Below are 14,470 nucleotides of genomic sequence, written 5' to 3' on the forward strand. Positions count from 1 at the left end.
GAAACCCCCATGACATAGTATACTAGTGAGCTGATACAATTTTTACAGTTCTCTCTGCATCTGCCATTTGCAAGCAGGAGTGACTCCTTAAACACTTCAAACATAGCAAACTCCAGTAGTTTCATGGACAAAATTATCCCTGGAAGGCTCAAGAAGGATTGATACAGAGGAAGACATTAGACTTGATACTAATGAGGATCCAGAGGAATCTCAAGAATGATTAATTTGGAAAATAAGAAATTTAACCATATTAGAATCCCAAGTTGTGAAGAGGATCGCACTACTTACAAACAAAAATTGCAAAACTAATTTGGGGTTATTTGAAATGAGACTTCTTTTACCTACTCATCCAATTTGGTTCTCTGAAACAGAGACCTGAATATAAATCTTTCGAGAAAATAAATGAAATTGCCTTAGGTTCTCCAATCTTACAAATTATATTTCAGAATTGTTCCAACTATCATCACATTAAGTGTTAAGGATTGAATTGTGTCCCCCAAAAATGTGTGTCAACTGGCTAGGCCATAATTCCCAGTATTGTGTGGTTGCCCAACATTTTGTGATCTGATGTGATTATCCTATGTGTTGTAAATCTTAACCTCTATGATGTTAATGAGGCAGGATTAGAGGCAGTTACGCTAATGAGGCAGGATGAAATCTATAGTATTAGGTTGTATCTTGAGTCAATCTCTTTTGAGATATAAAAGAAAGAAGCGAGCAGAGAGGAGAGGGACCTCCTACCACCAAGAAAGAAGAGCCAGGAGTGGAGAATGTCCTTTGGACCCAGGGTACCTACGCTCAGATGCTCCTAGATTGTGGGAAGAATAACAACAAGGACATTCCCTCAGAACTAGTAGAGAAAGAAAGTTTTCCCCTGGAGCTGGTGCCCTGAACTCGGACTTCTAGCCACCTAGACTGTGAGAGAATAGATTTCTGTTTGTTAAAGCCATCCACTTGTGGTATTTCTGCTATAGCAGCACTAGACAACTAAGACATTAAGTGAAACCAATAAAAGCAAAATAAAATAAAACCACTACCAACACAATTCCAGAAACTAATTTATTTTGTGAAGATCTATACAGTTAACATAAATCTGAAACTCTTTTCCCATATTCCTACAGTATGTGAAATCTTAAGCACTTTAACTAATTGGAAGGAAAAAAAAATGTGTAGAATTCCCATCTCTGTTTATAGAAACCCTCTCAACACGCCACTGTTCTTATCTGAGATTTTAGACAGTGTACTTTGGAATGAATTGCTCATACAATGTTATCAAAACAAGTAGCAACAGTGCCTTTCATACATATATTGAAAATTTATCATACATCTCAACTTGTTTGTATTCTGATCTAGAGGAAATACAACAATTCAAACACAGGAATGTAATCTGAAATGAACTTCCTGCTATTAAGATGAGAAAAATATAAATGTTTGGAAAGGAAACCGTCTGGTCTCTCAACTGTATAAATCTTGAAAATCATTTTTAAGACACTGAAAACAAGGTAGTCTTAACTGTAATCATATTAAGCATGATTTCCTAAACCTGTTGTGGACGAGTCGATTCTGTCTCACAGCGACCCTATAGGACAGAGTAGAACTGCCCCCTAGGGTTTGCAAGGAGTGGCTGGTGGATTCAAACTCCTGACCTTTTGTTTGGCAGCCTGAACTCTTAACCACTGTGCACCAGGGCTCCTAGCACACCAGAAATCTACATATACACAGACAATTGTGTCTATATATATAGGTGGAGTATATCTTACGTGTAATGATTATGCAAGTTCTCCTTTGAGCTGAGTCCCTGTTAGCAAAAACCAGACCAAACTGAGCTCCCTAGGGTTCATGCTGCCTTATGTATAATTCACCATAAATAGTATTAAATAAGCTTCTTAGTGAGATCATCAAATATCAAAATTTTGTTTTAAAGTAAAATTCTGTATTTAACTTTATGTTGATCATATCCATTTATTTTATTATTTTATTAATACAGGGAACAGTAATTTTTATTTAAATGCCATGGGACAGGATATTCCCAGCAGACTGGAAGTTTGGAAGACATCCATGTGACTGACATGTCGGTTACACATGAATAAAGTTAGCCAAGCTCAGCCCATGAATACTGAGGACCTATTATAAAGGTAAATAAGAAAGCCAGTTTCTTTAACAAATAAAGGGAGCTAGAACTATTGGTTGGTTTAAAAGAGATTTAAGAAATACAACAACCAAATGCAATGTGTAGACTTTTTTTGGGACCCTGATTTGAACAAACAGACTCTGAATGACATTTTTGAGACAATGAGGAAAATTAAACACAATCTGAATATTAGATGATATTAAAGAATTATTCTTAATTTTGTTTGGTGTGATAATAATACTGTTTCTATGTTAAAAAATGACTGATGTTATCTATAGCTGATATGTATCTTATCTGGGAGTTGCTTTAAAATATTTCTGCAATAATCTTTTCAAAAGTGTATTGGGAGTGGCAGATGATCAAAAATGGAAACAGATTAAACATTATTGAGTGAGTGATGAGTACATTACTAGTACTCATTGTAGTAGTCTCTATTTTTGTGTATCTTTGAAATTTCCCCCAAATTTAAATAAAAACAGATGAATAAGTAGAGTAACTAGTATCAATTCCAAAGTTTTCTGACATTAGTTGAGGTTTGAGCTATGTTTTAAAGAGGAGAATAATAAAGGTTCATAGAATGAAGAGAACTAGATACCCTTAGTTTTAGCTGGAAGGACATGAATATCTGTGTTATGCATATACGAGTATGTAAATGGAAGACTACCGATTCAGCTCTGAAGTAAATCTAATAGAATTCAGAGTGTAGTTGCTCATCTTCATTTTCTTGAAGAGGAATGAAATTCCTTCCTTATTCAGGTTATACAAAAAGTGGAGTTTTATGGGTCTGCAGACCACTCTTCAGCATGTGAGGCCATGTTGTCATCTTGTGTGAATAATCAGAGTGAAATAAATCACCAGCTCCAGACTGTCCACACAGAAATTCATTACAGAAAACACAGAATAAGTTCAATGCCTCAGTGCCATGAAAGCCGTTAGATTACACATAACAAAGAGTTCAAGGAGTGCTGAGACCTTATTTATTAAATCAAGTAATATCAACATGGTTTATCCCACTGCAATAGTATCTGAGAAGCACTGGAGACATAATACGTTTAGCTGATTGAGTGATGTGATGAGTGATTTTTCCTACAGTTTTATTAAAAAAAAAAAAAAAAAAAGCCAGTAGTGAGAATGAATGAGGGAGAAATGAAAAAAAAAAAAAAGAAAAAGCTTAATGTGAGTGGGAGTTAGTTACCAAGAGACCTAATTGTACTTAGAAATAAGATGAAGCCTATAAATAACGCAAGAGAGCCCCAGTTGTTTACTAGGTAGATATAATTATCCTGGTCTTTCTCTGTGTAGAAGAGATTTTCACTGACAAGTTTGTCAAATTACACTTCCTAATTACAATTTGTTAATGTAACCCTGGAAGAATGGAATGAAAAGCATTTTTCTTTTCTATTGATCCTGAATAGTTACCAATGATCCCCAATCTCATTGATGCTCATGATATATGTGAAAGTCCTAGTATCATAATGAGGAAATAATAATCAGCTCCCAGTGGAGTAGCTCAGGCTGAGGTCAACTGGATGCCAGTTTGGGATCTGGGAAGGGTTAACAAACTGCATCACAACAAATGGAACATCCAGGAAACGTCACAGACACAGGACTGTGTAAAGTCTATTTTACGATCTACTTTAAAAAAACGACAAATGCTAATAGCATATGTCAGGATTCTTGGAGAAACAGACAACAAAACCAAAACCCCAAAATCAACTAGGACACTAATTTTCATAAGTAATTAGAGGAAAACATTTAAAAATAAGTTTGGAATTTTTAAATAATGGTTTAGATGGATGAAAGGTACAAAAATATTGGTAGAAAAGAATTTAAAAAAGTTAGGTGTTAACTAATAAATATATTAGCAAAGAGAAGATTTTAAAAAACATTCCTGTCTAAAATTTCTTTAGAGCAAGCTCCTTTCTCTCTTTTCTGCTTAGTTCTTTTCCACTTCCTTTCTTTTTTCTTTCTTTAGCCATCTCATTCTAGCATAGCCATCTCATTCTGGGGCTAACCTCAACAATGCCTCTAATATATAATCTTTTAAAAGAGAACAAAGTGGACCAGAGTTGCAAGCAAAAGGGTGATGCAAAAGGCATCAATATAGATTGAAGTCACTTGATTTAAGCATAAGATTTAAGCACATTAGCTCTCTCACACACACACACGCACACACACACACAATAACAGCATAAAATGTAGCTAGACATTTATATCTCACATTCCATAAATCATTTACAATTATTTTTTATAGAGGGAGTATTAGAACTTTCCTTTTTCCTTTTTAAATTTTAGAACTTCCTTTTCTATTATGTATTTCACCAATAAGTGATGCAGTGTGAGGATTCTCAGGGCCAGGAGAGTCTCTGCAATGCTAGACATACTGAAGTTTTCTCTTTCTCGTGGTCTAGGTTTGAGAAGACATCCAAACCATGCTGGCTTCCACATAGAGACTAATGTTATATCTTAGGCACAGGTCAACATTACAATGGAATTTCCTCCGCAGGCAGGGATGCAGGGGGGTGGGGGACTAGGATAGGCAGGGTTGACCCTCAGACTATTAACCCTAGTTCCATCACATTTATGGCAGGAGATGGCATGAAGATCAGCATGGAGACTGAACAAGAGAAAATTTCAAGTAATTTTTATGAAATCTCTGCATCTAATCCATGCCAATTTTGCATCATACTCTTGGTATAAATGTGTCACAAAGTAATAAACACTGGAATATTATATACACATTTTGAATAGCAGTGATTGACATTGTCTCTTATGGAAGTCATAGAAAAAAATAAGTAAATGGTCCAAAATTGTGATTATTTTGAGCCATGCATTTATTTCTAATGCAAATGTAATGGTAACTCTATCTTTGGCTATTATAGTTAGAATTCAATTATATAGTCACCAACCAGTTGACATTTTAACCTTTTAAATGGGAACAGAGAAAAGATGGCAGTGGTTACAGTCTATTAAAAGCTTACACACAGGTCACTTGAATAGAATGAATCAAACATAAACTCTCTTCACTTAAATAATAAATAGAATGTGGACATAATTTTAGTTTTAATTTCTTTTTCACTGAGAATGCTATAGGAAAAAAATATCTATTTCGAAGGCCTTCTAAAATTTCCATATGAGATTGAAAAATGATTCAAGTTGCATCATCCTGTTAATCCCTTCTTCAAACTTTCTCTTCTCTTTCTTTTTAGCCTTTATACTATCAGATAAAATTTCCTAGAACACACTATTCTCAATACTCAAAACCTTGCCAAAATTCTCCAGTGCTTTTAATTTTCTACTGAAAAAATTTGTCCTCCTTTTCCTCCTGGTATCCAAGATTCTTCAAAGTGTGGCCCTTTACCTTCAACTCGCTCACAGGACCATAGTTAATCTGGTCAGTGCTGTTCCCCAAACATGGATTTTACTTTTGTCTTTTTGCCTGGGTCACCTTGTTTTCAAACGCCATTTCCTCTTCCATAATGCTCAATCAGGGGCTACCTCTTCTTCTCCCTCTAAATTCTTTAGTGCTTACTGTGTATAGACACAACTAATGTAACAGCATACCTTGAAAGTTGAATTATGAAACCAGAAATATACATATAGTAAGTGTTCTACCATAAGAAATGAACTGAAACTATATGTTATACATTTCTATTCTTTCCCCATGCTGAGTCTAGTACCATGTAAGCAAAGTGAAAAATATAGCATGTATTCTATGAGTGCTTGTTTTATCAAAGAGTAAACTGTATTGAATGCTATTCAGGAAGTCTGAATTAGATTTTAGGGAGTGGTGTTATCCTGTTTTCACAGTCTGTTGAGTAAGCTTAAAATGAACAGACATATCACTGCGTACACTAGGAGAGGAATTTTATTTAAAGACACTAATCTTTCACTGTTAAAACCGAGTTTTTTACATTTACCTCACAAAAGATTTCTAATGTTTCTACAAAAACACTTGATAGACTTAAAGGAAATGTGCTGTATACAGCAGAGTAGCTAATCCAATTTAGAGAAGAGCGGGTAAAAATTACCAGTGATTCTGAGGAGATTGATACAAACCATTCACCGTTACTTCCTTTCAAATTTAAAGGAATTGGGTCGTATATAAACATATATTCATGTATACTTTTCAAATATTAAGATCATATCAACTTTCTCTCCAAGGATTTTGTGTTCTAAAGAAATAGATCAGAAAGCATTTTCATATAGTTTTGAAATATGTAGAATGTAGAATTGGTTAAGACTGCATTTCCTTGACTGGCGTAGGCTCTTCCTATGTTCCTTACTGCTGTGCTATTCCAACCCATTTCTGGGAAGGATGATTCCCATTAATTTGCTTAACTATTGCAGGTCAGTGCTGAGATTGTAAATAGTTACAATTGATTACTTGTTAAAGGGACCTTGGGAACATAATTGCTTCCCGAATCCCAGAAACATTAAGTCACCACAGATAGTTGTGTAATTGGAACAATTATACTATTATCAGCATAAATAGTAAAGATGAATGTCTGTCTATAATGGTCACTTTATTGTTAACAGGTGGCTAAGTAGGTGTATTACTAGATAAGAGAAGACTTAGAATGCTTGGGTAGCAAAGAGGCAAAAGAGAATTCAGTGCTATATTTTTCTACTAATAGGGAAGGTTCAAGTCATTTGAGAAAAATTGAATCATAACAGGTGACCTTGTAAGTGTTGTGCTGAGTGGTGCATATTATATGAAGCACAAATTCTTTCCTTTTTTATGCATATTTAGTAAATTGTCCAGTTTTGGGGTATGATTCACCATCGTCTAGACAGGGGAATTATGGTGACCCAGAATATATTTTTCTTTTGTCTTTCATATCCCACGTATTACCTGGTTTCATTTTTAACCCTTTTTGATTTTTATTTTTACTTCTAAAGTTCCTTGAGTCAAAATTTTATTCATAAACTTTCCCAAAGCATGCTGCAATTTCATTATAAAGACAAATATTTTATTACTGTTAATGGCTTTTAAAGTCCACTACTCTCATAACTCTAAAATAGCTCCCTTTTTACTGAACGGAATTTGGAAACTTCTTCCCAAATGACCAGACAAACTCTAGGAATTTTCTGATCCTATTAGGTGATGGGAGCCCTAGTGGTGCAGTAGTTAAGAGCTCAGCTGCTAGCCAAAAGTTGGCAGTTCGAATCCACCAGCCACTCGTTGGAAACCCTATGGGGCCATTCTGCTCTATCCTATAGGGTCTCTATGAGTTGGAATTGACTCGACGGCAATGGGTTTGGTTTTTGGTATTAGGTAATGACTATTCAGTATTATTAAAAACTGCAACTATGTAACTTATTACATGACTTTGGTTTATACCAGAGGTTGGTAAACCTTTTCTCTTAAAGGGTTTGGTAGTAAACATTTTTGGCTTTGTGGGTTATATGGTTTCTGTTGCAACTACTCAACTTTGCCTTATAGCATGAAGGCAGTCATATACTATACATAAGTGAATGAGCATGGCTATGGTCCAATAAAATTTTAATTACAAGAACAGGCTTCAGGCTGGAGCTGGACCACAGGCCATAGTTTACAAACTCCTGGTCTAGACAAATAGTTTGATAAAAGCTATACGATAAACATTTCTATCTTTAGAATTATAGAATAATAGATTTAGCTATTTCATATTGTAGTTCATACAATGCCAGTTCCAATGCAAATAAGGAAATAATAGTTTACAGTTAACAGCATTCAAGTTAAGTTCTTTAGGTTAAAATGAATGTTTAAAAAGTCTACAAATGCAAACAGGTTACTGAGAAAAAATATATTAATCATAAAATATAATAGCCACTTTTCCTCCTATATACAACATATTTTCGAGATGTTAGCTTCTTCTATGGCCTAATCAAATTTATATGTGCAGCCCTAAGCTATCTCTACAGCTGCAGCTCTGTATTCCTAAATGCGTATTTGAACATTTCTACTTGGCTACCCTGCCATCACCTCAAAAGCAAAATATACACAACACACTTTCCAAATTTAGCTCTGCTTTCAGGCCTACAATTTTTCACCAATATCACAACTATTCTACCCAATAATATAACTATTCTCCCAATAATTAAAGCTGAAAATATTGGAGTTTAAGAATCACATGATCATATTTGACTCTTCATTTCTATCACTCCTTCTATTGTCTGCCACTAAGTCCTAAAAAACATTTTTATTTGTCATATGTCCAAAATACATTTAATTTTGCCCATTTCCACTACCATGGTTCCAGTCTGAGGCCCTTAGTCCAATCTTGTATTGCTACCACTGTTTCCTAGCTGGCACCCCAGCCCGTGCATCTTATCTTTCTAATTCTTTCTGTACATAGATAAAACAGTGTCATCAGGCCATTGTTCTACCACCGAACGAACAAAGTCTAAAACACTGATCCTGACATGTACAGACCTCTACAAAATCACCCTAGGCTCCAGCTCACATCTTCAGAGAGCTTCAGTCTACCACTTTTCTGTGAACTCATTTAATGTTTTTGCTTTTCTTACCTCAGATGCTTAGCTTATAGCATTGATCTTACTTTATATTTTTCTCCTTTCTACTTATTTAATATTATGGTACAAGCCAAGTCCCATTTCATCCTTTAGGTCTTTCTTAAACTGCTCTTTAGCTTCAAATGATTGCTTTTGCAATTGATCAGTTTCGGTCTTTGACTCCTAATTGTTGGGTGACGTTAGCAGTGATCTCATTTCCCTACCACCTATAACCTTCCTGGCTTGAACAACTTCATCCTTTCCTGACATTCGTGGTTCTTTTCACACAGTCTTCTGAATGAATGAGTGACTGGAATTAGAAAGTCTGATGTACGAGGGAGGACAGGCTGGAGCTTCTTTATAGTATTTGCTACACAATTATTTTAATAATTAAAAAACAGCACAAGTTGGTTTATTAGTTTTTGGCCAGATGAAGACAAGGATGAAAATGGCAAGAATGTGGCAGGCCGATCATGCAGAGTTCTGAAAACTGCTATGACCATCAAAGAAGAAAATTTTGCCCTCTTGCGATTAGCAAGATATTTCTGTACCCTGAATTTTCCCCATTTGGTGTTTCTGTAGAAATATAGGATCTAAGAAGAAAAAAAGTGTTAATCCACCAAGGCAACAAAGAAAAAGGCTAAAGGGATCCTTCTGAGTATGTTTATTCAGAAATAACTTCTTATAATGTAACATTGTCTCCCCAGATATCCTGAAAATGGATTAAGATTGCCAAAATAGAGCAAGCAGTGTGAGAAGTACGCCAAGATTAGAAAACACTGAAGAATAGGCAGAGGAAAGGGCACCAGTAACAGGAATCTGAGAATGGAACAATTAGAGAGGCAGCAGAAAGTGGCATTGAGGAAGTCAAAGACCCTTTTTCACTAAAGGAATGTGTTAACAGTATTAGATACTACAAAGTGGTCACACAGGATGAGGGGTGAACAGAGGCTTTCAGATTAGGAGATGAGAAGGTTACCAGTAATCAGTGAAAGAACAGTTTTTGTACCCTGGGTGGTGCAAACAGGCAATGCATTTGGCTGCTTGCTGTAGAGGCTGGAGGTTCAAGGTCACCCAGAGGCACTTCAGAAGAAACGCCTGGCAAATTAGTTTAAAAAAAAATCAGCCCTTGAAAACTCTATGGAGCAGAGATCTACTCTGACACACGTGGGGTTGCCGTAAGTCAGAATCAACTTGACAGCCACCGTTTTTTTCTTTTTTTTAATGTATCAAAAAACCAAAGGCTTATTTAATATTATTGCTTTTATGCCTCATGTGACACATGTGAACATTCATTGGAGCCCTGATCTTTTAGGAAGAGGAAAGGATTTAACATTTTGTCAGGACTTAATATGGGTCAAACACTCTAAAGCTCTTTATGTTCTCAGGCTGAGAGAAAGGAAATGAATCAAGTAAGGCCGTGCAGCTATTAAGTAATAGAATTTGGAACTGAAGCTATTTTCACACTTTTGCTGCTTCTGCTATATCTCAGATTTCTTCCAGTGGTAGTCTATAAAAATATCTCTTTTACCAAATTTCATTTCACACTTTGATTTCTGGGCATTATTTGTGCATAGATTATAAAACCAAAACCCATTGCCGTTGAGTCAATTCGGACTCATAGCAACCCTATGGGACAGAGTAGAGCTGCTCCATAGGGTTTCCTAGGCTGTAATCTTTAGGGAAGCAGACTGCCACATCTTTCTCCGTGAAGCGGCTGTTGTGTTTGAACTGCCGACCTGTCAGTTAGTGGCTGAGTGCTTTAACCACTGTGCCACCAGGGCCCCTTGTATAGATTATAGAACAGAAAAATTGGAATAATCCTAAAATATCATTTGGTCTAACCTCTTTCTTTTTTTTTTTTTTTTTAACTTAAATAACCTTAGAAGCAGAGAGGTGAAGGGATGAGCAAGTCTCACACTGCTTTAGTGAAAGAACTGAAACTATAGCTTAAACGTTTCTCGATTCCCAAATCATGTCCTTCCTCACTATAAACTCTATGAAGGGCCCAAGGTGTTTACAAATGTACGCTTGATTTAAAGAGAAATTAGGAAGCACTCAGTTTATCAATGACTGATTTGAAATGGTGTGAATGATTTTAGATTTTACATACCTAAGTTTCTATAACTGTAAAGAGAGACAGTTATTTTTTTTTACTTGAAGCTGATTGTAGGGGATGTATAATAAAATTTGAGCATATAAAATAAAATCTTAAAAAAATCATAAATCAAATTTTATGTTTTAAATGGAAACTTCTAAAATGAAGATTATAAATATACCATCTTTACAAAAGAGAAGCCATTTTTCTCAACTTAAAAAAGCAATCTTACGTTGTAAAGATGTTATTAACAGATCAAATCAACGAAAAGTGAAACCCTGCCCTATCTGTTCAAAGTTTGTATCATCATCAAATAGATGAATACAGATGAGGGAGCAAACATGTTTTTATGAATTAAAGAAAGGTGATTACATGTTCAATTACATTATTAAGCTACATTTGAAACATATAAGAAGATATGTGCTAAAAGCTAATATGAGTAAAAACACTATATGTATTCTGTAAAGACTGAATTAGCTTCATGTATAAACAACACGTATCAAAGGTTATAAATGTTCCCTATTATATCTAGTAAATAATTATGGCAAGCTTGAAACATTTTCACCATCATTTCTGCAAGATTCCATGTTATCTAGTAGTGCAGACAGATTGCAGTTCCCATATTTTTGAGTAAATAAATCTGTCATTGAAAAATCACTACTGAATATGAACAGAATTGTGGATAGTTATGGCAATGATAGGAAACTTCTGGGGGGGTTAACAAATTATATTACATTATATGCAGGCATATATGTAATACAAATAGGGAAGGAGGTAAGGATCTTATTGATTATTATGGTGGCAAGCAAAATGTTATGATTACATTACTCCAAAAACATAACAAAAAACAAACTACAGTGTATCTCTACTTCATAACCCTCGCAAAAGCTTAGTCTGATTATCTCCAAATATGAATGAGGGAAGAATTCAACCAGAGGAGTTAGGAGCTAATGACAAAGAACAAAAGACACAGTTGAAAAAGACAAGCTTCTGTGTTTTGGTGTTTTGTAGATAGGTGGTAGCAGATTCATACCTGCTCTGCTGTGTTTACAAAGGATGGAGTCAATGTGAAACTCATCAAGCAGATGAGTATGCGAGGGATGTTGGAGGAATGAAAAGCAAATCCACTGTGGAATGGAACCTCTCACCTCTTGCCTGTCGTCCTGGGCCACAGCCTTCCTGGACTCCAGGGCTGCCCTGTTGCACGCTCCAGGGGACTAATTGGCATCTGCGCCATTTGTGAGTCTTCCACCTACAAGAAAAAAGTGGGAGCCCAATAGACAGGAGGCAAAAATGCCAGGCAATCATAGACATACCATGGAAACATGACTTTGACTACTGCAAACAGGAAATTATTTGACAATGCTCAGTCCTATCTACATTTAAGTTAGATCTCCACTAAGGTATCACAAATAGCAGCATTAAAGATAAAAGTACTTTCTATGCAGCGAGGACAAGAGTACGCCATTGTCAGGTTCTATAGGAATGGACTCTATAGACGGCATTTGACCTTTTTAATGATTAGGATTGCCAAGCTTTGTACCAGATAGCACCAGAAATGATGTGCCCCATTTAAATAAGGTATATTTATTTTGTATTCAAGTTATGAAAATGCATTCCAGTCATGAGCATGGTTATTGTATAGTGTTCCTTTGGTTAACATTATAGGGTAACTCAGAAACTGCAATTACATTACACTTTCCGAAAATGAATTCCCAAAATAAATCAATATGGGCTAACAGTTGTTAACGTTCATGGTTTAAACACACAATTATACTATTCGTCATTTCAGAATTAAAGAGATATATTAAGATTACAATTTGCCATCAATTTCATCTTAAATTAGTATTTTATAATTACAAGCTCCATCAATTGATGCCACAGTATTTCATTTGTTGTTGGGATTGCAATTATATACTACATCAGGTTTCAATTAGACTCTTTCCGTCTTTTAATGGTCATGAGACAAAATGTCTCTAATAAATTATCAAGATGATATATAGCTTCAATAACCTTAATTTGTTTGGAGTGGCCACAAAAGGAACAGAACAGACATCTTACTAGTATCATTGAGATAAAGATGTCATTTCATGAGCCAGAATTCCAGCATTTATGAGAAACAGGTGCTCCTTGGTGCCAGGGGAGAAATGCTTAGGCTACTCCTCTAAGTGAAAAAGAATTGCTTCCTAAAGCATGTTTTTCATTATTATTAACCACTTTTCTGCATTTCTTATAGTTTATATTAGCATAAGAAATCCCCCCAAACTATTGATGCTAATGATACAGTTTGGCAATTTACACAAGTATCCGTCTCCTTGGGGAGGATTTCAGTAGCAGAGCAGCTCTCCTAAAGGGGCAAGAGATGGCACAGCCAGCCATAAACACCCGAACTCCACCAAGCCTGTGGACCGCGTTGGCTTCCTTTTCTCATCATCTGAATATGGTCTTAAAGCATTTGATGAACTCATTGCTCGGGATGCTTTTCCTTTAACTGTGTTACCTGTAGCTTTGACACAGTTGAGGGGCTTCACAGGCCTTCTCTTCATAGAGAGGATCCATACAGTCCCGGCCTCCATTGGCTGGTAGCTGAATGATGACCCGATGCCGAGACTGCTTCCTGATTCCGGAGTCCCCTGGAATGAGGCAGCTTTTTAACCTATGTATTCTGCACTAGGAGTCCCTGGGTGGTGAAAATGGTTAAGACCCTTGGCTGCTAACCTAAAGGTTGGAGGTTTGAGTCTACCCAGAGGTGGCTTGGAAGAAAGGCTTGATAATCTACTTCCAAAAAATCAGCCATTGAAAACTGTATGGAGCACAGTTCTACTCTGACACACATGGTGTCACCATGAGTTGGAGTCGACTTGACCGGCAACTCGTTTTATTATGCACTGAAAAAAGGATCTCCAAGTACCAGTCTGTGTGAAGAAATTACATTGCCTCCAGACACGTGCTTTGACACCCTTCAGTGAGAGGCTTCATCTAGTCTAATCATTCACTAAATTGTCCTAAAGAATTGTGTTCAAAATCCAATCAATTCATATTTTAAAACATGAAGAATGGAGAAAACAGTTCCATAGTCAACTGTAGCCTTCCTAATGTGCAGTTATAGAGTAATTGCTCTTTTGTATGTTTCTTTCCCCTTGCGAAATATAACAGATCTAATTAATTTACTTTCCTCTACCTTCAGTTTATACTCCTGCCTTTTCGCACAGCCCTCTTTCCCACATGGAACTCATACCCCTCAGTATACACAGGTAATGAATCTTCCACAGGAGGATATGTTCAGTGTTTTAATGTGAAATTTATTTCTTTGTTCTTAACCTAATTTGAAATGCATAACTCGTAAATTATTCTAATCATTTATTATTCATGTTAAACAGTCTAAGATCTTCAACTCAGATTGGATTCTAAACATTAGTGCTGTAAGTAGTGAAATGTGAGTGATTTCCTAGAGGCAGATTTTTAGAGAAATATTCCAAATAGTAATGATTATTGAAAGTAAATCACTCCAAATTAAGTCAAAAGGCAATGAAAATAATTAAGATTTATCTTCAATGAAGATATCAATTTGACAGTATTATGATATGAAGATGTCTAATTTTTAAAAAATATTAGAAACAGATAATGTATAAGGTCTGCCAACTTTAATAAAATATGTTCCAATTACAATATATACACTCTAAAGATGAATAGCCACATAGCATACTTTCATTTAAAAAGATTCCCTAAAGGATTATTTTAAT

At 35.6% G+C, this 14,470-nt stretch overlaps 1 protein-coding gene across 1 annotated transcript in view; it reads right to left on the minus strand.

The window, feature by feature from the left end:
* The window catches only part of THSD7A (thrombospondin type 1 domain containing 7A), a 277,288-nt gene that overhangs the window by 64,323 nt on the left and 198,495 nt on the right, over positions 1-14,470 (minus strand). The window contains exons 10-11 of the mRNA XM_004389354.1: positions 13,228-13,360; positions 11,876-11,979 (exon numbers count right to left, since the gene is read on the minus strand). Coding sequence (XP_004389411.1) covers positions 11,876-11,979; positions 13,228-13,360 — 237 coding nt within the window. The remainder of the gene's footprint in view (positions 1-11,875; positions 11,980-13,227; positions 13,361-14,470) is intronic.

Source organism: Trichechus manatus, unplaced genomic scaffold, assembly GCF_000243295.1.
Source record: "Trichechus manatus latirostris isolate Lorelei unplaced genomic scaffold, TriManLat1.0 scaffold00242, whole genome shotgun sequence".
NCBI lineage: Eukaryota > Metazoa > Chordata > Mammalia > Sirenia > Trichechidae > Trichechus > Trichechus manatus.